The 26,957-nt window shown below is 33.6% G+C and overlaps 1 protein-coding gene across 8 annotated transcripts in view; it reads right to left on the bottom strand.

The window, feature by feature from the left end:
• UBR2 (ubiquitin protein ligase E3 component n-recognin 2) overlaps positions 1–26,957 on the bottom strand; it is a 97,420-nt gene that overhangs the window by 23,126 nt on the left and 47,337 nt on the right. For 5 of the 8 annotated variants that reach the window (XM_016128576.2, XM_036218164.1, XM_016128575.2 and 2 more), the window contains 22 exons: positions 25,061–25,224; positions 24,867–24,966; positions 23,546–23,674; positions 22,280–22,463; positions 19,807–19,868; positions 19,044–19,154; positions 18,338–18,403; positions 16,867–16,989; positions 16,668–16,731; positions 15,533–15,657; positions 13,631–13,683; positions 12,564–12,666; positions 11,774–11,822; positions 11,214–11,368; positions 9,417–9,519; positions 7,167–7,276; positions 6,978–7,058; positions 6,489–6,667; positions 5,816–6,015; positions 3,745–3,838; positions 1,849–2,010; positions 404–507 (listed from right to left, as the gene is read on the bottom strand). In XM_016128576.2, the coding sequence (XP_015984062.2) occupies positions 404–507; positions 1,849–2,010; positions 3,745–3,838; positions 5,816–6,015; positions 6,489–6,667; positions 6,978–7,058; positions 7,167–7,276; positions 9,417–9,519; positions 11,214–11,368; positions 11,774–11,822; positions 12,564–12,666; positions 13,631–13,683; positions 15,533–15,657; positions 16,668–16,731; positions 16,867–16,989; positions 18,338–18,403; positions 19,044–19,154; positions 19,807–19,868; positions 22,280–22,463; positions 23,546–23,674; positions 24,867–24,966; positions 25,061–25,224 (2,521 nt within the window). Of the gene's footprint in view, positions 1–403; positions 508–1,848; positions 2,011–3,744; positions 3,839–5,815; positions 6,016–6,488; positions 6,668–6,977; positions 7,059–7,166; positions 7,277–9,416; positions 9,520–11,213; positions 11,369–11,773; positions 11,823–12,563; positions 12,667–13,630; positions 13,684–15,532; positions 15,658–16,667; positions 16,732–16,866; positions 16,990–18,337; positions 18,404–19,043; positions 19,155–19,806; positions 19,869–22,279; positions 22,464–23,545; positions 23,675–24,866; positions 24,967–25,060; positions 25,225–25,404; positions 25,546–26,957 lie in introns of those variants that run through there. The other 3 variants (XM_016128577.2, XM_016128580.2, XM_016128581.2) reach the window with 3 other exon arrangements.

The raw sequence follows: 26,957 nt of genomic DNA, 5'->3' as shown, positions 1-26,957 counted from the left end.
ATAAGCTCACATTGCTTTCCCATGTCATAAGTGCAGTGCATGTGTGTGAAACTTGGGAAGCCAAGTAACTCGGTAACGGCAACAATAAAGTCAGTTAGGCCACCGAGAAGTAAAGCTAGTTCGCAATACTCAGTTATACTGCCCCCAAAAACTCTTCAATAAAACGGGGGAATAAGTGAGGAATATTTATGATAAACTTTACATGAACCTGTGGGTTTTCAAGGAACTAGAAGAAATGCAGTCAGGTCAAATTTAGTTCATTAGAACAAAGAAAATTAGAATAAGTCACATTTTAAAATGAGAGGTTTCACTTTTAAAATATTCTTAAACAATTCTTTCTGGAACAACATTTTCCAAAATCTCAGACTTTAGGGAAAAATGAAAGCAGGTTATTAGGACTTACTAGGAATACTTTCTTCTTTCCTAAGAATCTGCAATGCTTTTATTTGCTGAGATATTGTTCTAATCCACTGAATCAGATTTGGTTGGTCTGAAAAATTTAACCTGCTAGAAAAGATTATGAAGAGTGTTTAATATACTGTTGTTGCTTAATATTTTAAACACAGTTTAAATATTTTTTAAAAAGCTATGGGGAAATTTGTTGCCTTTAAAAAAGATAAGAATAGATATCTGCCAATGAAAGTGAAAATATATTATTTGTCACTACGATGCTAACAACCTTCTTGTCAAAATTTTACTTTTTCAGTATTGGAATCTGCGAGTATTTATAAAATATCACAATTACCACAGCACCACTTTTATTGAGTACTTACTAAAGCATTAACAGTATTAGATTTAATTCTCAAAATATTCAGATGAAATGTTATAGTATTGTCCCCATTTTACAGATGAGGAAACTGAGGTTTAAAGCTACGTAACTTAACTAAGGGCATGTAAAGGGACAGATCCTGCATTCAGACTGAGTTATATCAGACTTCGAAGCCTGTGTTCTTCATGACTATGTCATAATTGGCTCTCATGGGAAAAATACAAAATTGTAAACCATAAAGGTGAAATCTAACAAAGGTATTTCTTTCTCCTTTTATGCAGTGTACCTTTAACAATGATTAACTTATCAGTTCAAATGCAGATGTTAAGTCAGCACCATATTCTTTTGTGATTAAAAATCACGAGCTTATACTCAAATCTAGCAGCATTTTAAGAACATATTTGGGTATCATAAATTAAGGCATCATAGTTTGAACTCCTAAAATTGAAGAGAAAAAAACTTACTTTGCTTTGAATTGAAATAACAGCATAGAAATTAAGATGATTCATATTCATAAAACTAAAATTACTATTTATTATGCATATCAAATTTAAATAGCAGAATATGTCCAATACTCCTATTAAGTAGAAATTATAAAATCCTCAAATTTTTCCATTTTAAATATACCAACAGGTTTTCATTTTCTTGGCCCAATTTTGAAGTTACTGTCAGCCAGTAATTTGTAGAAAAATTCTAGATTGTTAGAATGTTCAATTAAGTCAGCTTGAGCTTCAAAATTGGGCCCTATCAATTTACTGAGCATTTCTGGAAAAGTATGAGGGAGATAAAGTACGGTCCCAGAAATGAAGAAGACAATTTTCATGAACATACAAGAATTTGGCATCTTCTATAGTGTTTATGGGTGACCAAGAAACTGTTAAATTTTGGCTTATTCCTTTTTAAAAACCAAAATAGTGTTTTACAGGTCTGCAAGAAGAAATGGCTAAGTGTAAAGTATGGAAAATATCTGGAAAATATTATGCAATTAACCAAAGTAATTCCCCTTCTCTCTGGTTTTATTTCATTATCTTGAAAGGAAACTGTTACTGTGATGTACAGGTTTTATGAGCCATACTTACTTGTTAGAAATATTTCTTGGAGGAAACAGCAGAGGAATAACAGTATTACTCAAACATTCACAAAGGGGACATAGGAATTCTCCATTTTCTACGTCATAGCTTGTATGTAAGCGTAATCTCTGTTGCCTTCGCTGTTCTTTAGCTTGAACGGAATCAAAATACCTTTACAATTAGAAAACATTAGGTATCAAAAACAACGGTAATTTTTTCAATGATAGCCACAAGCTTCAACATTTTAAATAAATCGTTTTCTGATCCAGTCAAAAAATGGGCAGAAGACCTCAACAGACACTTCTCCCTAGGAGACATACAAATAACCAACAAATATATAAAAAGATACTCAACATCGCTAGCTATTAGGGAAATGCAAATCAAAACCACAATGAGACAACATCTCACGCCTGTTAGAATAGCTATAATCAACAGGACAAGTAATAACGAATGTTGGAGAGGATGTGGAGAAAAAGGAACTCTTATATACTGCTGGTGGGACTGCAAATTGGTACAGCCACTATGGAAAACAGTATGGAGGAGGTTCCTCAAAAAACTAAGAATTGATCTACCATAGATCAAGCAATCCCTCTACAGAGTATTTACCCCCAAAACTTGAAAACCCATATCCAAAAAGACGTTTGCACAACAATGTTCACAGTAGCATTATTCACAGTGGCCAGGACATGGAAGCAACCGAAGTGTCCTACGACAGATTGGCTAAAGAAGCTGTGGTACATATATACACAATGGAATATTACTCGGCCATAAGAATAGATGAAATACTGCCATTTGTGAGAACATGGATAATCATGCTAAGTAAAATAAGTCAGACAGAAAAAGCTGAAAATCACATGATATCACTTATATGTGAAATATAAACCTAAAAGCAACAAATGAACAGGATAAACAGAGACTCAGAAACATGGACAATGGACTTAGTGGTTACAGTGGGTAGGGGGTGGGTGAGGAGTGGGGAGGTAGACAGGGTAAAGGGAGTCAAATATAGGGAGTAAAGGGAGGGTGTAGTGGGTAAAGAGGATCAAATATATGGTAGTTGAAGGAAACTGGACTTTGGTAAACACACAACAGAATATATAGATGTCAATTTATAATGTATACTTGAAAATTATATAATTGTATTAACCAATGTTACCCCAATGAACTTATTAAAAATTAAAAAAATAAATAAATAAAAATGTTTTCGCAAACAATCCAAAAATTAAAATCTTTAAATAAATTATTTTTAACACTGGTACTTGAGTTACTTAAATATCGAAATGAGTTCTGAGAGTTTTAAAGCAGGAGTCAAAAGGCTGCCTTGCAAATAAGCATTAATAAAGCAGCAAATTCCTTGGTCCCAGTGCTGTCTGGTCACTTTCGCAGGGTTCGTGGCTACTTCATAGAGGAAGCTCATGTTAACTCAATGAGCACAGTGCTAGAATTACAGTATCGATTTGTTGGTTTTACAGAAGCACAGAAAGCACCGAAGCAGAATAGTAAGTATGAGGTCATCCCAACTTAGCTCAGGGGAGCCATGACAATCAGGAAGTAACAAGGCAAGTACTAACACTTTAACAATTAGGAGCTGTTCACTTTTGAAAGACATTACTCTTCTAGGGTTTATTCCACTATAAAAATCTTTTTTCTTCATGCAGTTTATTAGCCAATACAGATCCCCACATTAAAAAACATTTGATACACTATGAAATTTTTGCCACTCTTTTACACGTATGAAAATCAATTTTAATTGTTATTTATTATGCAGTGATAGGGAGTTTTTTCCTTTAACATCTTTAGTTCCTTACCCTTTTTTTCTAGAATGGCCTTTCCCAAACATAAAAATTCAATTTTGAGCCTTCAGGTAAGCTTCTCTTGACTAATAATATTAAGAATATAAGTTACCTTTGCCAACAATGGGCATGCATAATGTGTCCACAGCTACTGGTGTGTGTTCCACAAGACAGATTAGGGTGCATGAATAATGGATCATATTTTTCTGCATTATAAAACAAACAAAAAAAACAAAACAAAAAATCAAGTGTTTAATTTTCCTATAGCAAATGTACAACTTTAAATTGTGAAATCCTTGATAAGGGCTTATAAACTTGAAATGAAATGCTAGTTTATTCCTTTTTTTGAGATATAATAATTTAAACAAGACCCTGGATTATTTAGAAAGCAAGACCCTCTTTCATCAACCTTAGCAAAACATCCTTGAATTGTTAAATGTAACTGGAATTCTGTATGTAAGTACATTATTCTTTTGAACATTTCACGCTTTCAGGGCACTAAGAGACTCCACTCCCTCCTAAAGCCCTAAGCTCAGTAAAAGGATATTCTTCATGGGGCTGCTGTTAATACCTTCAGGGCAGCTGGGTCACAATGATCTCTGACAAAAAGATGTTTAGGCAGTAATGGGGTACTCCCTAGAGAACATTCTGCTAAACGACACCCATGCAGAGAATAACCATAATAACTGTACCAGAACCAAAAGGGCAATAAAATATCCAGACTAGGGCAGTGCAGACCAGAGGTGAGGAAAAGGGCCCATCAGACAGTCTTCTGTTCTGGTGCTAATTCTTTATATTCAAAGGAGATGAAAAATAAAGACAACCATGAGATGGGTGCCTGGTTTCTTTTGGAATTTTTTGAGTTCTCTATATAAATTAGTATAGCCATAGAAATTCTATAACATTCTATAAAGAATTACTCAAGTTTCAATTTGTTTCATGTAACAGTAAAAATATCAGAGTATAAAGAAAATCTGCTTACACTCAGGCAAAGTTTTTTCTTCATGAAATAACAAGTTAAGTGAACTTGGGGACTTTTATCTTCGCCTTGGAATGAAATTTATAAATTCCTTAGTTCAAATGACTATTTTTTAGATGAAGCTGACCAATCTTAACCGGGTACTTGAGACTGACACTGTGTAGACTTTCCTTACAGAAAAGACAAGTTTATCAGTGGGTTTTCAAAACTCCTTTCAATACTACAATGTGCAAAGCACTTGCTAAGTAAGTGCTTTGGAAATTCCTAAGACAGTTCCTACTCTCAAGTTTACCAGTATTGTTGAGGCATATGCACATACAAATAAATCTTAGAATATAGACATAAAAGTGTCTGTGGTGGATACAATATGTGCGGCCTAGATGCCTCTGCAGGAATGAATGACTTACTCCCTCAGAAGGCACTCAGCTGTCATTCCTCTTTAAGGGATGACTACTTTGCTCAAGGTCACAGCTCTTTCCAGAGGTCCTCCACAACCAGTCACTGATCAGTGTCCAGGTATAAAGACCCAGTCCCTCTCTTCCCAACTGAGGACACCTCTGAAATGCCATCCAGCTCCAGAGTTCCCATGGGACAGGTGAGCATTTTGGGGACTGCTCAACCTCTCTCTTGCCCAAATCTGCTCCCTTCTCCTCTGTTCCATTAATGTTGATGCCAAAGCTCTCCCCAGTAAATGTTTTGCATGGTAATCTCTATCTCAAGAATGTGTTCTTGGGGAACCTTGTATGTGATACCGTCACTACTCTAAGTTAGAATCTGGCTCAAGGATTATTTCTCACATAGGCAACTCATATAACTGTTCTCAAGAGATTTCACTTTGGATCTATCCGTGAGATAAAATAATCATTACTGTTATTTCAGTGTGTCAACTAATTATAAGGACTTTAACAAGCGTGCTGAAGAATGGGTAAGACTACTAAGTACCAAAGAATGTTAATGTTATATTACAAAGAAAAGCTTTCCTTTGAATCTCTACTATTTACCAGCTGTGTAATTTCAGCAATGACACTTAACCTTCTGGAATGTTTCCTCATCTGTCAAATGGAGAATTTCTGCCTAAGCTACCTAGAATACCAACCATCAAGCTTATAGAGTTATTATTAGGTTAACAAAATTTCGTTTATCACCATGTATACTAAGTGGCAGTCATTACTAACAAGGAGGAGAGGATCTAGCTATGACTTACCTGGATCCTGAATGAATTTACTTCTGTTCTTTGATAATACAGTTGATCTTTGAACAAATGCTGCCAGGACCATTGCCCTGCTTTCCACCCTCACCTCTTGTTCCTCTTGACACAATATACAGGTAACAAATTGTCTTTGTTTAGGGACCTGAGTTTGTGCTGGGCCCAATGCTGTAAATGTCATATCTGAAATCATAGGGCTGTAATAAAAGGTTATGAGTGTAATTACTAAACCTAAGAAGTTTTTATATAATCTTAAACAGCAGACTTCAGGTAAGGACATATTCAACACATATAGTTTTAATGACTTAAATTGCCAGGAGTCTTTCATATGTATTAAACCATTTCCTTTAATCCTCATAGCAATCCAATATGCAACACAGAAGCCAGACACTCAGTTAATTGAGCCCACGGTACTCATTCTTTTATGAATGTCATGGGTCTTCTGTATATCATTTTAAGCATACACATTAATTATCTATAGTCAGAGATATTCTCAAAAACATATATTAAATTTCAGATTTCTAAGATCAGTTCCTCTAACTGGAGGCCACAAAATTTACCTATCAATCCTCTAAATTACTTTAGATTAAAAGTGTACTTACAAGGAAAAAAACACATTCTTTCCCAGTTAAGAATCAATGATCGGATTATATTTTATTTTATTTTTTACCTATTATCAAGAGCAGCAGAGGTGGAGACATCCAGTTCTAATGTCTGCTGGAAGAGTTCTTTGTTCTCGTCAATGAAGTGCCGCTGCATCTCAGACATCTGGGCCATGATCTTTTCTCTGCGCAGTCTGGCAATCTCAGCTTTTCTCTTCCTCTCAGCTTTGTCTTTGTCTCTTGAATTCTGAAATTATGTTTCATTTAATCAGACATCAGATACTAAGTGCATATTTTTTCCCAAAGCAGACATATCTTTATTGTAAATACTAATTAAAAACTATTCTACAATCTCACTTATCTAAACAAGAGAAAAGATTTCTTAATCAACCTGTTAAAAAAAAAGCAGACCAAAAAATTTGTTACAACTAATAAAAACAAATAGTTTCTTGGAATTTACATTTTTGTGATTAATATTAACTATCAACTTACTGCAGATAAATTTAAATAGTGAACTTGCTAAATTTTTCAATATTATCACACTTTACTTCTTATACCTCTTCCATTATGGTTCCTTCTGTCTCTGCTACAGGACTGACAGATGAGCTCTCCCTCATTTTCTTAATAGTATTAAAAGTCTATGGGGAAAAAAAGAGCAGTTATTCTGGTTATGAGATATTATCAAAACTTAAAGATAAATATTTAATGTTTCTCATAAAAAGCAAGAGTGATGCAGGAAATTTTACCTTTAATATCCACCTAATCGTATCTTTGTGGACTTCTAGGTAGGGAGCATTTTGCAGTGTTTCCAGCATAGCTAGTATACTAGGAGAGTTGTTTGGTGCTTCACCAGGTTCTACGGCAGAAAAAATAAAAAGCATAATGACAACAGTTAACATTTTGTAATGCTTATTACTATGCACAACATGATAATAAAGTTGCTTATAATATCATTTGCCTATCATTTGATTATAGTTCTTCCTATTAGAGATTTTCAATACTTCTTGAGAATGTGACATATTTGTAACATCACAAACTAGTTGTTAACAACTAGAATGCTTTAATCATTCAAAATTGATGTCTTATACCAAATGATTATTTTAACATACTCTCTAGCAAAGTTAAATAAAACCCAGGCAAAAAGTCTACCTGAGATTTTATAAGTCTAAGAAAATGAATTAGGGCTATAGGGGAGCATTTGTGTATACATGTATTTATTTGTTTTGACTTTTTCTTCAAAGAAACCTAAATTAAAAAATAAACTTCCTTTATGAATTACTTATCTGAGGAAAAGAAAGAAAAATTGAGTCCATATTCTTAAGAGTGCATTTAATTCAAAATTAGCTAAGTTAGCTTTATAGTTGGAAATGTCCAATAACTATTTTTTTTTTTTTTTTATTTAAGTGTTACCATTCTGGCAAAATGTTCCTAAGAGAAAAGATTAAACTGTGTGATCTTTAATATTCTTCCAGATCAAAAATTCTGTGGCTAAGAATTAGGGATATGACTCTAGTGTGTTTTAATTATATAAAATGTTTAAAGAGAAATACTGAGAAAGATTCAGAGAAAATGATTGTTGAAAGGAAGGAAGGAAGGAAGGAAGGAAGGAAGGAAGGAAGGAAGGAAGGAAGGAAGGAAGGAAGAAAAGTGAGAGAGAATCTGCGCTTATAAGTGACTAGTGAATGAAATTAGGGAGTTCTCTGTGTGGCTCCCCTAAAGTAAAAGCACTGGTAATAAAGACGGCAAAAGACACAATGTTAGTCCATAGAAAAAATACTGGCAAAGAGAGTAGGGAAAGACTAGCACCCAAAAATACGGTCTTCAGGGGGAAAAGGTAGTTTCCCCTCTTCCCACTGCCTAACTGGATGAAGGCAAACAGGGAAAAATATAGCTCTAGCAGCACACAAAGACTACTCCCCCCTACCTACCAGTAGAACCTAGTATTCTTAGTCATCATCTTTTAGGAAGAAATAGCAGAGAACATGACACTGAACAAAATTATAGAAATAATCTTTTGCAATCAAGAAATTAATAAACTCCTATTTACTACCATAAATTCATTTAAACACCTTATAAGTGGCTGACTGCGGGTCTAGGGCAGGAAAATGTACAAGATGAGCCTGGGCATCTTTTGTGCACAGAAAGCAATGTGGTGCTCAAACACTAATGGGGTTGGGTCAAAAGGACAAAGAAGCCAACTGAACAGATTCCCACTGACCAAAACTGGCAATCTGAGCATTGAAAGGAATACTGATTATAACTGACTATGAAACACTGAATAAATAAAAACCCATGAGTAACAACCATAAGCAAAAAGATTCACAGTGGCCACTACTGCAGGTAGCTATCAGACCAACTGCTTAGTCTGAAAATTACAAACAAAAAGTTTCTCTTTAGAGTCATTATATTATGATGTTTAAAACAAATGGTTCAAAAAAAGTGTGTAAATGTAAAAGCAAACATAGCAAATTACTAACTATTGAATCTAGATGCTTGGTATATGAATGCTTACCATACAACTCTTTCAATTTGTCTATATATTTGATATTTTTCATAAAAAGCTAAAAAAAATCTCCATGACCTTTAAAAAAAGTTACATTATGTAAGATGTGAATAATCTAATACCCTATAGATAAATTTCTTATTTTTAGTGTTTTTGTAAGATAACATCAACAATTTAAAGTGAAATCTGGATAGCGTACTTTGTGTTTTAAAGTTTTAAATGCATGTGCTATACTGATTTCAAACTACAGACTTCTCATTCATTTTTGTTTACGAATTAAGGTTAATGTATGTGTACACCTTACATATTTTTGTAAAAATATATCAGGATCTGATATGATATAGTACCTTTAATATACAGATGAACATATATAGCCTCAGGAAGCTGGATTAAATATAACCTATTTAGAGCCTATATGTTTAAATAACAGGTTATATTACAAATTTAAAATCACTAATATCTTGAGTTAGTTTGGTAAAAAGTATATACATACTTGAGATCTTCTGAGTGAAGGTAAATGTTACTATATGCTCTTCCATGACATTCTCCAAGTGCTGTTTTTCTTCTTGTAGTGCCATTCCAATTAAATGTAATACCTCAAATACAACATGTTTTATAAGTTTTAGTAAAATGAAAATCAAGTATATATTTATGTAAGAAATAAAAAAGAATTCACTATTAAAAAAGATAAATCAAATTATTAAAGACTAAGTGCAATAAAAAACAACTTGAAGTACTAACTTTTATTAAATTCAAATTCTATGGTTCATTTTGTAATAACGAATTCTGGGCAAGGAAACAATAATTTCTATTTCGGCTAGGAAGAAAATTCATTTGGAAATTTTTAGGGTGACCAGATGTGATCAGCAAGTCATACAATATATAATTTTCAGCTTTATTTTTCCATACACTACAATCTTAAAAAAATCTTCTAAGAATGAGTAGCCAAATAATTAGCGCTGAAAGAATCCATCATGTAATTATCCAGTCTATAATACTACCTAGTTTATTTTCTCTTTCTAAGGACTAACAGTCTTAATCATCTCAGAAAGAGACATACTTTTATCTCTAATGCTACATAATTTATAAAGATGTCCACAGTTCTTCAGTATATCTCACAAAGAATTTATTAGACCTAAACAAATAGACCTAAATCTATTTGTTTTTTTATTGTTCTCATTCTGCTCTCCAATTTTTGAAGGCGATGTGTGTGTGTGCTGTCTCTATCTTTCCCTACACATAAGACTATGGTGGTAGTCAGACTTGGAAAAACTAGGTTAGCCTGAATAACCTAAAGCAAATGTAAATATTAAGGTAAATACTGTTCACTTCCTTTTTTCTCCATCGTTTCCCACAAATCTTTTGCTCATACAACACTGATGGTCTTTAGTATACCACAGTTCCCACGCTTTTACATTTTAAGCGTATGTTTAAAAATGCGACGGGGGGGTCTAAGTTAGCCAATGACATACATGAGCCTGCTGAGACAATGGAAAGAACTGTAGCTTTGGAGGAAAGCTATGGAGGAAGACTAGCCTTCATCTGAATCCTGGCTTCACTGCTTTCAAGCCACATGCCCTTAGGGAATCCCTCTATCTAATGTTATTATCTTTAGAAAAAAGCAGCTTTCCACTAAAGCTTTGAGGATTACAAATACTGCACTTGTCTAGCACAGAATAAGGCTAATTCTATAAATTGAATAATTATTACTACGTTACTTATTAGTTGAGTAACAGGGACGAACGAGTTAACTGGATCTTGCTAAAATTTGACTTTCTCATCTACACAGTGGAAAAGATGTATCTACTAAATGTTGTGTAAATGCAATGAGATAATAATTTAAGAAGGACTTACATTAAAGCTATAAAGTAAAATACGAACAATGTTCTAGACTTGCTACTTATCAGCCCTAGGACCTTAAGTCTCTGAGTTTCAATTTTTTCAGTTGCAAAATATGGATACTGATGAATTCACAGGTTTTTTGAATTAAATGAAAAACATGTCAAAGATAACACATTATAAAAATAACAGAGTACTGCATAAACAGAGACATATTAGGACCAATTAATGAAAGACAGAGTGGCTAACAGGACAAAGGTAATCATAATCATGTATAGCAAAATCTGCCAGACTCTTGTTTTCATTGTCAGACACAAAAGCAGCAACAATATACTATATTTCAAATGAAGGTAATCCTACATTTGTCTTAAGTTTTCTGTGTACAGATACTGACAAGAGTATTTTGGTTTTTACTATAAAACATATAAATACTAAATTTCTTCAAACCTACCCTTTGCAGCATGGACTCAGACCAGGTGTATCCATTATGTTCCACAGCCCACTGCAGTATTGTTCTCATGATGCACAACATGACATCTGACTGCAAAATGTTAACCAGACTTGCGAACAGAGGGCAGAATGGAGGCAAAACAGGAGGTGGAAGTGCTGAAAAATAAAATTATTGGTTTCTTCCATAAAACATGCTTAATAAAACTATCCCTTTATTAGATAATTTTGACAGTCTTCACTCAACAATTACTCATTAACACACATCTTAACACTGTATTTTACCTTAAGGTCAGTCAAAAATGTATTAAAACAGCTATATAAACAGTGGCAGTACAAAGGAAAGCCTTTCTTTTCCCTAGACATATTTTAAGATCTTAGATAAAAACATTAACCCAGGGATGATGCACAGTAAAGACTATTTCTATATTAGCATATTTATTAGTCCTTTGAATGTTTACTTGGAAAGCTTATATTCAAATCTACTTCACTAAGGATATCTTAGTCAATAAAAACAAAAAAAAACAAAAAAAGACATGAGATTTTTGGGAAGATTAAAAATACCTGTATCTTCCTTATTTTGTCTTTTCAATTTCCGTTGAGCTTCTTCTGCCTAATAAAAAAGAAAGTAATTTGAATGGGGAATTAATAATACAAAACAACTCAACAATCAAACTACTGATGTGTTAATCTTTCTCAGTTTATCTTCTGATTTTAGAATATTTTTATTCTTAGTTTTGTAGTCCCACATCAATCTTATATATCAAGGTTAATTTTTCCCCCCAAATACTCCAAATGGGATCTTTCTTGCTTTAAAATGCAAGGGAAACATATGCAAACCCAAATCAAAAATTTATTTAGGTTTGAGCTCTAGGATATACATCAAAAACTAAACAAAAGCTTCCTGTTTAAATTTTGTTTAATTTCATTTATTGAAAAAAGTCTTTTAAGAGTAGAACTGCTAAACAGCAAAATTAAGCAGCTGAGAATAATTAGGAAAATTCTATAAGTCACTATGGAAAAGCACAATGTTAATCAGCAGTAATTCTGAAATAAGTTTAAAATAAGCTGATTATAATACAGATTGACAATTTGTATTGAAAAGCCAATAATATATATACAATTTTATATGTGTGGGTATGTGTATAATTATACGTATGCACAAAACACTGGAGAGAAAACCCAAAACGTTAGGTGGCAGTATTATAGGTAATCTGTACTTTCTTCTTTATATCTTTTCCAAATTTCCTACAATAAAAATATATCTTTTTTCAATCTGTGAAAAGTTGTTTAGATTAAAGAAAAAAAATCCAACCCAACTCTTCTCCAGTACAATTTTAATTTTCCCAATTACCTTGGACTGCTCTGCCCTTGAAAAGTGATAGAAATACAAATTGAACTCTTTGGCACACTCTGGTTTCAGTTCATACATGCCTCGTCCTGTTAATCCAGGTTTCCTATTAAAAAAAAAAAAGTCCTTAAAATATTATTACTGAAGTCATACACTAATTCATGAGACAGTATTAGATAACAGAATAGAAAGCAGAGCTCTCATATACTGCTGGTGAGTATAAGCTAGTACTATTCTGTGGGTGAATTTGGAATATAATTCCAAAGGTTTATAGTCATTCGTTTTGAGTTTATAGCATGTCCACTCTGAGTTTATCCTAACTGCACAAGTCAATATGATGGTCACTGTAATGGCAACAATTCAAAGTCTAACAGGGAATAGGCTACACACACACTATGACATCTCCAAACAACTGAACACCATTAAAAGTGACACTACCTTCTACATTTTGACATGTAAAGATGTCTGTGGTAAGTTCTACCAGTTGGAAAAAGTAGGTACAACTTTAGGGCTTACAGAATCTCTTCTGTATTTTTCCCCCTATATTTTCTCTAAAAGCATATAATACCTTTATAACTAACAAAAATAAAGACATTGCCATAGGGTGGGGAGCAAGGAAAAAGCAGCATTAAGACATTGTCTCAACACCCTTAAGGGGCTAAAAAGTTAACTGACTGAGCGACATACTACACACAAGAGAAGGCAGCATTCACAGGCCATGGCACAATTTAGTATATTCAAATGTAAACAAAGAAAGCAATTTTAAGAAAGTTCAATGCATTTACTTAAGTCACCTACTCAGGTTAAATTTAATTATCTAAAACTTATCAGCTATGAACATTTATTCTGAATACAGTGAAAATCCTCATAAAGCTACTACTTTAAGTTGGTGAGTGCAGAGCTAGATTATGAAAGTGAAAGGGAGTGAGAAATATAGTTTTCAGCATTAAATATTTGAAAATGTCACTCTCCGAAAGCAACAATTTCATTCTCCGTTCCATCAAAGGGGACACTGAGAAAAATGAATGCATTAAAAAAACTGAATGTGAAAAAACAGAAAGTAAACTCACTTGAAATGGGCAACTTCTTCAATGACACTCTCCATGCCAGTCTCCTTGTTCTCCTAAAGGTATAGGAAACAAGTGTGTTTCATGTTCATAACATCTGTTAGCACTCTGAGCACTGGGCTTTTTATCTCATTATGCCTCATACAGCATTTCTATGAAGCAGATATACTATTACCCCAATATTTACAGATGAGGATTCTATAGTAAACATATGATTAATATACAATTAGGGGACTTTATTTGGTAAGCTAACATTTAAACTGATATAATTAAAAATGAAGTCACTACCATAGGAAATTGAGGTGGCAGCTCACAAAAGGAATTAAAAAAATTAAAAGGAAAACACAAATTATACATAATAAACAAAATTTATGTAAGATATTGTAATATCTTGTGAAACAGTTACACAGTTAAATAGTTAACTTATCTATTTCTTGTAAAACAGTATTTCCTAACCATATCCCATTCACAAATAAGATGTTAATAGGAATTCTGTAAATAAAGAATTCTCTGGTCAAAAATATTTAGTAAATATAGTTGCTATCACTTTATACAAGGCAAATATATAGCGCTTTTAAAATGTTATTTTAAATTTTATTCTTCCTTAAAGTCTAAGTGAAACCATAATTGCTTCTTCATTTAACAACTCAGAATTCATTTCCTGCATTAAAAAGTACAGGTAATTTTTATTCTGACTAGATATTTAGTGATATTAAGAAATTATTATTTTTTTAGGTGTAATAATGGCACATGGATAGGTTTTCCTGAATGCTCTTATCTTTTAAATCAGTTGCTCAGTCTCGGTGTTACTAACATTTGGATCAGCTAATTCTTCGTTTTGTGTGTGTGTGTTTGTGGTCTGTCTTGAGCATTGTGCAATGTTTAGCAGTATTCCTGGCCTCTGTTTATTGGATGCCAGTAGCACCACACACCCTGCCTTGAGTGCCCAAGGTCCCCTGGGGGGCAAAACAGTCCTGGGTAAGAACCACTGTTTTAGGTATGTAGAATTCTAGTTGTAGATGAAATAGTAAACCTGACTTTCTCTGTAAAATAATCCAGTGGGGAGGATAGAGATTAGTGGTTGGGGCATACATAAGACTGGTCATTTGTTGAAGCTGGTGATGGGTTTGTTAAACTATGTTTTCATTCCTATAAATGTTGGAAAATTTTCACAATACAAAGTTTAAAAGAAGTATTAGTATGCAAGAATTTAGGTTTAAATTCTAGAAGAATAAACATTAAGATTGAAAGTTTTAATTTTATGTTTCAAATTTGATACAATATTTTGAAAAGCCTCAATGAAAATCAAACCCTTTCCCAACTGTAAGTTTTGGGTTTCTAAAAAGTCCTATGGCTGAAAAACAGGTGGCTGAGTACTTAAGATCCTGGGAGGAAAAACAATTACAATTGACCTATGAAAGCCCATTTGAATATTATTTTACATTCACTAAAATTAAAGACATGGCTCACTAAACTAAGAAGAGTCTTTGGATGCTTCAGAAGGACAAAGCTCTGGGAAACTTCAGTTTATTCAACACAACTGAGTAGATATTTCTCACTCCCTTCCTCGAAATACTCTACCCATGGTAATTTTGTACTGAAGACTATAACAACCCCTTTCTAATGGAGACATATATTCAGTCCCAAGGACCAGGTTTACTTTTACTCAGCATACTTAACTTTTTTCGAGGCTTCACCATAAAAGATTCTATTCATATGCTGTTTTCCACTCCCAGTCCCTATGATGTTCTTTTTCTAATTACTTCTAATAAGAGTGACTAGAGTTAAACAAGTCCAAGGGCTGTAGTTTTCACAATCATGAAAAAGATATATATAAGTCTATATATACTAGACTAATAGGTAGGAAAAGATTTCTATAATCTTTTTAAAAATGTAAGTACTTACATCTTCAGGTAAAGACTTTACCAGTTCACTATGAGCCATAGGTTTGATGCTCAACTGATGGATAATCTCTCGCTTAATTTCATCTGTAGCATTTACCTGTCCAATTCCAGGATTAAATCTTTCTCCTGTCAACAATAAAAAAGTGTATACACGTACACATTTAACAAACACAATACTTATGTGATAATATACTCATAATTCACACAACACAATACATTTTTCTTTCTGTGCGATGAAAAAGCAATGACTGGTCTGGCAACAAGCTAGGGCGAGAGCAGCTCCCAACCATACTTCTGAGTCTCAGACACAATAGGTGAGTGCAGGCTTTAGGCAGTGGAGAGAGAACTCCGGTTGCAGTTTTGAAAGAATGGGATCAGAAGGTGGGAAGGGATTAGAAGTAGTCAAGAATTGCTACAGCAGTTGTACCAGTAGCCTAGGGAACTGCTTGCATGCCATCTGCCATGTGGTAGCAGGGAGGGAGAGCCTTCCTCTGTCCTTCTATCTAGTGGCAAATGAGTTATCACCTTCTGAGACCTCCTTCATTGGTATCACATCCTGACAGTTGCCAAGAGTCTCTGCTCTATGGACTGTAGAGAGTCTGAAATAGCAGGGGAGGTAGGAGAAGGTAAAGGATAAAATAGGAAAGATAGAGGCAACAGGACTGAAAACATAGGCAAAAAGAAATCTGCTTCTATAAGCAACAGGTCTCTATTAACTTGGAATTATGATATCTGAAGTCAAGATGACACTTTTGCACTACAAAACCACAGAGATTAATAAAGCTAAGATATAAAGTAACAGTAAATAGCTCCTAAATATTCCATTCTTGCTAAATTTTTGTGTCCCTCTTATTTTCCCCAAAACAAAGAGTTTTCCAGTTTATTCTGCTTAATACTTATGCTCTCTCTCCTTTTCCCAAAGCACCACAGTGCTATTACTCTCAATATGACAGTAACCAGAGGGGAAAAAAAGATGGGTACTCTAATATTCTTCCCCAGATTAGCCACTCAAACAAATAAGTGCACGTGCACACGCGCGCACACCCACACACACACACAGAGTTCAGAAATTCTGAACTATTTGCTACTACAAAAGACAAGAAAATTTATAAATGTCTCAAACAATCCAAACTTACCAACAAGCATTATAATGAGGTATAACATTTCTTCTATTAAAGTATTGTTTTGCTGAACTACATCCTATAATAAGGGGGCGGGGGGAGATAAAGTTCAAAGATAAGAATACAAATACTCTATTATTTCAAATGATTAACATAATCAAAAAGAATGAAAGATGGTTCTTTAAGAATGTGGCCTCATAAAACATGTTCTTACCTTCTGGGTAGTCTCAGAACTAAATCTTTTTCCGTAGTCTGGAGTACTGAAAATCTGATAAAGTTCAAAGCGACTGAGCATTATCATCAGGAAATGATTTGGATCCATCATGGAGACACCTGTCTTTTTTTTTTTTTTTTTTTAATTTTTGAGATAAAATAAGAAGAAGGTCAAAAGAACTCTAAATAATTAGTGAGAGATATTCTGGTTTGCACAAGAGAAAGCGGTTGCGTTGTCACCAATCCCAATAAAAGAATAAAATCCATTTAGTCCCAATCCCATTTGTGGTAGCTGTAAGTGTGGACAGGAATATAAGCTGGTAAAACAGGCAAAGCATAAACAAAACAAAAAAAATCCTGTTAGGTCCATACATCAGAACAACATGGACTATATGTTCTCTTTTCTTTTAATGCTTTGAATTAATTGTATTCCTCTGAATTTAGGTCTGAAGTTTTATTTCAGGGTTCTCTTATCATTGTCTGGTATATGGCCTCGGAGAGAAATGTGGTATGGCAATTAAGCTTCTACTATTTTTTTATACATATCATTTTAAACTCTTAACAAGAATTCTTAAGCTAATTTTTGGTGATAAATGCTACACTAATAAAAGCAACAGCTTTTAAATATTAGTTCTAATTGTCCTTTAGTTCCATTTGTATAAATACTAAATCAACTTGGATTTTAATTTATTTTGAACCAATAATTTTTTGAAACATATTTCATAACCAATAATTTCTAACTCATTCAGCAATAAAACTACTATGTGAAAAGCATAGTGCTATGCACAATGGACAAAAAAGAAGGCATGGTCTAGTGGAGGGGATGAAAAGTAAACAGGCAAGCACAATAAATAGTTATTAATGCTATGGTGGGGGATAAGCACCACACTATGGGCCCTCTCACAAGGGACATTTAGCCATGGTTTAGTGTCAAGGAAGGCTTCCCAAGAAACTGACACTAAACTAAACATTAATACATACAGGAAAATAAGTTACTAGTAAATGGAAAAAGAAGGGGCTGGGGTGGGCAATCTAGGGAGCAAAAGAAATAAACATGCAGAGTTTAAGACTTAAGAAAGAGCATAGCAAATTCAGGGAATTTTAAAGCAGTTAAGTATCACAGGCCTTGAACAGTGGTTTAAAGGGTTTGGGTCTTTAACCAGAGGACAATGAAGAAAGAAGGGCTTTTAGGTTTCTAATCTATCAGCTATATAGATTGTTGAAAAATTCACCAAGGTAAGAAACCAAAGACAGGAAGAAGATACAGAGAAGGCAAGAAGAATTATTTTAAATATGTTTAATCTGAGATGTGTCCAGAAAATCTATATGAAAATGTTCTTTCTATAGGCTGTCAGCCATAGAAGTTTAGAGTTGAGCAGATCTGGGAGTGATCACGACTGAATGGGTCCTAAGGAATTAACAGAAGAAAAACACTCCCCACAACTTTAAATTTAATGCTTTTAATTCATTACCTGAAGCATTATTATATCCTTGTCAAACATTTCACGTCTACATTTCACATTATGGTAGTAATAAATCTAAAAAAGAAAAAAAATTATATTGGGTAAACAGGTTTTTATTTGTGCAGCTTCTTCCTCTTCCCACACCCCAAAAGAGCACACAGGTTTTGGGCAAGCACGTGCATACACAATGTAGTTTCCCCAATAGTTCATACTATCCTAGCAGAGATTAATTAATTAGGAATTTCTAGATTACAGTGGTCACTCTATGGTCCATGTTTTGCATCCATCTTTTTGGATCTGTCAACAAAGTTGTGTCAGTAAGATTTATACCTAACAAAAATGGAAAAAACATATACCAAGCCTTGGTGAGGTTTAAAAATTAAAACTTCAATTTCGGAGCTATACTAACAGAACTTTTATCTTTTAACACAATTTAAGTACATACAATCTGAATTTTTATTGTTTTAATATCCAACTTTGTTCTAAAAATGATTGCTAAGTGAAAATTAAGAAAATTAAGTGCATTTCTACTTTTGATATTCTTTCTTGGCAAAGTATGGATAAAAGTTCTAAGAAATCTTAATGGTTTAACATATTCTCAAACAATTATAACGTAGAGACTCAACTTTCAATGATTAAATACACTGAAAATTACATCCTCCATAGAAGCCAAGCAATAGATTGAAAACACTCCACAGACTTAAAACACACTCACCTGGTTTACCAGAGAGAAACCATTTCTTCTCCACATTCCTGCATGAACTTGGGCACATAAAACAAGACATCTAAGAGGGTGTTCTATCAACATAGGTGGGCTAAGTTCACTCTGTACGTACAAAAAAAAAAAAAAAAAACAACAAACAAACATGAAAGTTTCAACTCTATAAAGATTGACTGAGATGAATGTTTTGAATAAAACACAAATTAAAATTATTTAAAGGTACATTTGTGTGATGGTCAATTTTGTGTCATCTTGGCCAGTTTCTGATTAACACCAGTCTAGATGTTGCTGTGAAGGTATTTTGTAGAGATGATTAATATTTAAATCAGTAGACTTCGAATTAAGCACATTGCTCTCTATAAAGTGGGTGGGCCTCATCCAATTAGTTGAAGGCCTTAAGAGAAAAGACTGAGGTGCTCCCAGGATGTAGAAATTTTGCGTCTAGATTGCTTTAGGACTTTGAACTGCAACATCAACTCTTCCTTGGGTCTCCGACCTATCAGGCTGCATTGCAGGCATATTTCTGACTTGCCAGGCCCTAACTACAAGAACAAATTCCTTATAACAAATTAATCTGTCTCTTCCTCTCTCCATACATACATATACATGTGTGCACACATAAACACAAACACACACACATACACTCTCTTTAATGGTTCCGTTTCTCTGGAGAACCCTAATAAACTTTGTTTCAAAGTGATTTCAAAGCATGAAACATAATAAATAAGTATTTATTTTTAAAGTTGGTACTACTTACAAGAGGTAGGAGCTCTGGAAATTTATATGCCACTTCACTTTTGCTTAATAATACATGCAAACCTGCATGGAAGAACAAACAAAAACATATTTCTACAAGTGAAAATCACTTAGAAGAAAGAAACGAAAACCTAAATATTCACTCAACTTTGTAATTAACTTCTTTTTCTCTTCGGGAACTTATCATGTTACAAATTAAGATATAAAATGAACTGCAGCCATAAACAAAACTTTATTCTTATGAACATCTATCAAAGGCACACTTAGAACTAGTTTTAATTAATGTGCCAACATACACTGATAACATTTTATAGAAGTAAATGTTAGACATACAAACAGCAAAAGCAGCTATATAACTATCAAAGTAATTTATGTATTTTATGCCAGCTTTAAAAGTCATATTCATTGGGCCATGGAATTTGTTCCTATTTAAAATAGTGAGATCCTTCTGGCAAATGAAGAGAGAGACTGGTCCTGGGATTCACTGGACTGATCCTGACTCAGAATTAAGTTCCCCAGAACTTCCAGTTTAGGATCAAAGTTTCTTTAGTTCCTAAATGCAAAGGGCTCTGTTATAGCTCAACCTTAGTTAATTCTGTTAAGTAAGAATTAAGTGTCCTGTTTATGTTGTTGTCTAATCAGAAAATACTTTTCACAGTCTTATCAATAAATGTTGGCCCCTTGGTCAAGTCTGGTTTGAGGCTTCTTCATTTAAGATGACTTGCACTACAAATCCCATTCTAATAACTTGTACTGACCAGCTGCCACTCAAGCTCCATTAGTACACACTCCAAGTTCTTTTTAAATTGTTCTATGTGTTTGTTTACTTAGCTTTCCAATTAAGAATGATAAGCATTCAGGGCAAGATTTGTCAAAAACAGTGAGAAAGAATGCTCAAAAATGTTCACTGAGAAGAGTTGAGGAAGATAAAGAGCCAGGTAGAAATTAGCACATTTTCATTCAGAGTACTATTTTCCCCATGGAGAACTATCTGCATCAGCTTCTATCCATACAATCAGACTTTAAAAAGCAGAAAAAAAATCAGCAGCTGAGTTGGAGACAGACCTTCCTTCCCTGCATTCTAGTTGAATACTTTTCCACACACCATGCTACCATTTGCCTGTGTTGAGGATCAACAGTTCAGAATGCTCAAAGGACTTATAAAAACAAAACTGGGCCTGATCGAGTTATGGGAATTAAGAGATTTCTTCTTATAGGCAAAACTTCATTCTAGATACTTATTTGTTGTACTGTTGATATTCAGATATCTCGGTTATAATGAACCACCACGAATTCAGTAATAATCAAAAAGACTACTGAAATGCTTTCAGCAGGATAATGTGATAATGCTCATAAGAATGGGAAAAAAAAACGCCTTCAGAAATAAATGAGGGATCATTACTCTTGATCCCATGGACATTAAAGGAATTAAAAAAGGAATACTCTCTGCCCACAAATTTGATAACTCAGATGAAATGGACCAATTTCTTGATAAATAGGAGCTACCAAAACTCACTTAAGGAGAAATGGATAACCAGAATCAACTATTTTTTAAAGAAAATGAATAAATAATTAAAATCTTCCAAAAAGGAAGCAAAGTATTAGGTCCATTGGCTTTCACTGGTGAATTCTCCTGAATACTTAAGGAAGAAATGATACCAATCCTCCACAATCTCCCCCCCACACACCCACATCCACTTTTATATCATATTAAGTTACTGAGCTACACACTTAATTAAGATAAATTACAAATTCTGCAATGAGTAAAAATATCTACCTTTAAAATGTCTCCTTTCTACTCTGGAACTAAAGGGAACAATAGTATGTGAGTAGGATAAAAACTCCTGCAATCAAGAAACATAGTAGGGAGCTGTACTGAAAGGAGTCTGCAGAGATGGACAAGTGCATGTTCAAAGTTTTTGGCTTCTGTAAGGTGGCAGCTTCAAATATTCTACCAAGCATAAATATCTTGTAAATCGACTACTTAGTATTGAAAACTATCACCCAAATTTAGGACTTACTCCTGACCTGACACTTAGAAAGGTTATCCATAAATGATTAAGAAACAATTTAGAGTGAGAGAAAATCCAGGGCGGTTTCAATTTGTTAGCAATCACTCTGAATTGTAACAACACAGACTTTGAAGCTAGGTTGAGTTAGACAATAAAACATGGTACCTGCAGTTAAAGTCTGAGGCACTATGTTATGGTGGTACAGTCATTATAAACATGGTTTCTGGTGCTAAACTACCTCAAAATTCCTTCTCTGACTCTTGGTGTGTGCCACTAAGCAAATCACATTTGTGTTTCAGTCTTCCCTTATGTGACACAAACTTAATTATAATATCGACCTCATAGGCGATGTGATTAAAAAAGTTAATGCATATAAAACTCTCAGAAGAATGTAGAGTAGGTATTCAATAAGTATAATTTAAAATATAGTTTCAGGGTTCTTTTTGAGGAGAAATGCTTTACCTGCAAGTAAGCGAGAAACTGGAAGGTGAATGCTAACTTTTTCTTGAGAAACACAGTATCTGATAGTTTCCACTGAATGTCCACAAATGCTTAATGTGATTGGTTGTTCACCATCAGTAAAACCACCATGACACTGCATCAATACTGCAAGGCATTTCTTGTAAGCTTCAATTAAAACTTTTTCCTAAAAGAAGAAGGTTTGCTATAAGTTACTCAAAAGGCTGGGTTTCTACAACATTGAATAAACACTTCAATTTGACAACTAGTTAAGCACCTCAAATATCAATACAGGCAAAATCACTCAATGTTCCTTTCCCAACTTGGTCCCTACCCCATACCCCTGTGTCAGTGATTGGCATCTCTGTACAGCTGTAGAAATCTAGAGGTTATTCCAATATCCTCCTTTCTCTCATTTCCAATCTATTACCAAACTGGCAACTTCATCTTCTAAATTTCTCTCAAACCTGGCCACTGATTATCTCCAGTAACTCAAAGGAAAGCCAACCATCCCTCTATTAGAAACTCTTGCCCCACTCCACCCATTCTCCACAGAGTAACTTTTAAAAACACATAAATTAGATCATGTCATTTTCTGCTTGGTAGTCTAATGGAGCCCCACTTCAATTACAATAAAATCCAAACTTCCTTCCATGTCTTCCAAAACCCTGTGATGTCAGGACCTGTCCACTTCTCTGCCTTTGACCTCTACACTCCCAACAAAGCTCCTCCAATAACCATACTCCTAATAACCTAATAACCATACTCATCACAGAGCATGATGCAACTGTCTCTCAGGCAGGATTATTTTTTATACTCTGATCAGTTAACTGACACACAGTTCAGATGTTATGGAAGCCTTTTCTGACCTCCCAACTTATACAGGCTCTCATGTAGACTTCATAGCCAAACAGACAAAATAATTTTAAGACAGAGGACAAATGTACCAATAGTAAAACTTTGTTTCTGAGCATAGTTAGAAACTATTCTTTTTATGTACTTTTTCCATTATCCCATCAAAATCTATGTGGGATAATGGAAAAAATAAAGATAGTAACATAAGAGAGAATGTGGATTATTTCCCTCTCTATTTTAAAGATTTTTAAGGCTTCGGAATTTTAACTTTTATCAAATTTATAGGTGAAAAAAAAATATGCTCTTTTATGAGCTATCACCACTATCCTCTCCAAATCTCCTCAAAATTTACTTAGAAATCTGTTCCCCATTCCTCCATTTATCTCCTATCTCCTATTCCTAAAAGAAACTCACATCTAAAGCACACCAGTCCTGCATCATTGAAATCACATGTGTTAATTTCATTTGCAACGTGAAGGCTGCTTCCCACTCTGGTTCCATTTCAATATGCTGTCCCACTTGACGAGTAATTGGATCCATTCCCTTAAAGAAAGCGAAAAGATGTTAAAGGAATTAAAATAATATTTGTTCTCTTACATGGAAATTTAAGTTTCGAGTAGTATGAGACGTCCAACTTCTTAAATTATATGTTATATCTAACATTCTAACATTCTCTAAAATAGAAATAAAAAAATCTCCGTAAAGTATATAACAATTTATTTTAGAGGCCATCTTCTGTATGGTTTAGATAATAAAATGAATATGTAACCATCTTTCAAATTCCTTTTTAGCTCTATCATCTATAGGAAAAATTATTGGAAGAAATTTGACAGGCTTTTAAAATGTTATTGCATTTATAAAGATATTTTATAATATACTGAAGTTTTTATATTTATTCCTCATCTCCAACTAAAAGTTTTCATAGAGACGGAAAGAAAAAATAAAAAGATAAACAACTTGAATACAGAAGAATTTAACTTTTTACAAACCACCCTGGTGTGTCAGAACTGATTAAATAATAATCAAAATGACCAAAGTATATATTGTTCCTATAGATACCAAAAAATCCCCAACACACAGAAGTTTTATAATTAAACATCCATGAATCATAATCCAACATGGGACCTAAAATATTTTCTAAAAATAGGTCGACTTTGCTTATTTCTCCCTTAAGAAAGCCAGATAGCTACTAAAAGGAATCATAATGATACTGCTTAGATTTTTTTGAGACGTCATCTATCTTTTTATAGTTAAAACTGGTTAAATATGCCAATTGGTTTCTGCTTCTAATTTCTATTCTGCATATGAGGGTGCTTCCAAAGAAGAATAAACAGAGAGGGAAAAGTTCTACACTGTAATATATAAATACCACATCAGGGAAAGAAATGTGAAAACATTAAAAAAAAAAACCCAACATTATAGTTTCTTAAATAACTGACAATATTTCCATGTAAGCAATCCCCAAAGAAAGAATGTTAATGGTAACCAAAAGAAAAACCAAATACAAAAGAACCTTTGTTGGATTCTCATTCTATACCTTTCTAGGAATTTCCAATTAAAAAGGAGTTTCTTGGTCCAAATTTAGCCACCTAAATCATTCTTTTGGAAAAGTGCTCAATATGAAATAAATGCAAGGACAAAAAGGTGTTCAGTTCAATGAACAACAACAAAAAGAAAAAAAGGGAAGAAAGGAAAGTGTTTGTTTTCCTTTTATAATGTGTCAGTTTATACATACCTGCATACATTTGAGTAATTCCAAAAAGGCATCAAATCCTTCCAGGAACTTCTGCCTCAGATCATCTGACCATTCAGTTGGTTTGCTAATTAACACATACCTGAACATGATAAAAATAGCAATGACTACATGGATACACAACAACGTTCGTTTTATAAGTTGCAATTGGTTTGATAAATAAACAAAAAGCTTACTTGAGGTCTAAAATAAGGCTCTGAACTCTCCTAAATTTGAAAGCTTGTAAAGCAGTATATCGTTCAAACTGAAATCTGCCCTGGGCATCTCGATGTCTCAAATGATCCATAAAAGTCTTAATGATAATGGTCATAAGGTTTTCTTCTGTGATGAGCATCCGCGCCTAGAACAAATGTATCAGAGTATATGATAATCAAAACCTATTTACTAGGAAGCTAAAAACTAGTCACTAATATTGGTTAGCTCTTTCAGTTTAAACCTTTCAACACAACTATACAGTACCATAAATGTATTACTGTGTATTTCTAAATAACAATTACTTACTCCAATTGCCACTTGTATGAAGCAATGAAGCAACAATTGTATCACGGAGAAAGATGCCAGAATGTTAGGAGACAGATCCAAGGCTCATTATTCAAAGACAATTCAGGGTAGGGGGTCTGAACCAGGCTGCAAATTTTCCTTAACTGAGACATTTAGACACCTATAATGGTATGGTATAATTATTCTAGGATCCAGAGATTTATATCACAGATTCTGTAGAACTCAGTATAAAACTCTATTTCCTCTTAATCTTAGTTAAGACTTATTTTTTTTTCTATGTATACATATTTTTGTATTTTTGAATAAGCAAATACACTTAAACGGTGCAAAAAAACCCCCAAACAAACCAAAAACTAGGTGAAAAGTCACCTAGCTCCTGAGGTCCCCCTTGCGAAGGCAATTTCTGTTAGTTTTCTTGAATATTCTCTCAGAGATTGTGTGTGTACAATAATAAACATATATATACACATATATACATATACACACACATGCACACATACACACATATACATTTCTAAAATATAAATTATTATTAAGTAGACATAAGTATGGATGTCTCCTCCACCAAAGGATAGTGTATTATAAACACTGTTCTGCACTTTTTTTTTCTTGATAAATTCTAGAGATTGTCCCCTATCAGTTTATAGAAATTTCCTCATTTTTTGAATTATCACAAGGTATTCTATCATACTTTATTTAGCCAGGCTCTTATTGGTGAGACCTTTGGGTAATGCAATCCAATTTCAAACATTTTGATCTTTACCATTCTGATGGCTTTAATTTACATTATTTATTTGAAATAGGTTGAACATTACTTCATAATAATTTGCATTCCATTTTCTACTCCATAGTTAAACCAGAAGGTCTAATAACATCCTGAATATCACATTATTACTCTGATATAAAAAAATCATGGATTTCCCTCCACATCTACAGCCTAACTAGGTTCCAGGTTGTTATTAGTACTGGGTAACTACTTAACCAGGTCTTACGTTAGTCAATATCAGGTTATTTAATTAGCAATATAGAAAGCTGCATCAAAAAGGACCAAAAAATACAAAAGACAGAAGAAGTCTAAGAATATAGTAAAGTTGTATTCTAATGTAGAAATTAAGTTCTAAGGTCATTAGAGATGGAGAAAATCTATATAGTTAAATAGACCTTCAAAAATCTCTTAAATCATCATCCCATTGCCAGGACTTAGGCCCCAAGAAGCTCAAAAGTCAACAGGATTAACTGCTCTTAATTTTCCTAGATAGTGAAGACTAAGGTCAAATTTGAAGGATAAGAATTGTTAACAGGTAAAAAGATTTTCCTTTTTCTTGCTATATTAGTTGATTGAAGAAGTGAGTGTAATGCAATTTCACTAAGCTAAGGAAAAACTCTGTAGAGTCTGCTTGCAAGATTTTTAACAGGCAGTTAAAAGGAAGTTTGAGAGACAACTAATATTGGTGGAATGTAAATCTCACTGATCAAGGCACTTATTAGCAATTTCGGTTTCATATGAATGTTAAAATAGATGGTTCATCCATTGTATAGTCTGGATTGGATTTCCTAGGTGCCAAATAAAAA

This window comes from Rousettus aegyptiacus, unplaced genomic scaffold (genome assembly GCF_014176215.1).
Source record: "Rousettus aegyptiacus isolate mRouAeg1 unplaced genomic scaffold, mRouAeg1.p scaffold_m13_p_1, whole genome shotgun sequence".
NCBI lineage: Eukaryota > Metazoa > Chordata > Mammalia > Chiroptera > Pteropodidae > Rousettus > Rousettus aegyptiacus.
This window is presented reverse-complemented; position numbering and strand designations above follow the sequence as displayed.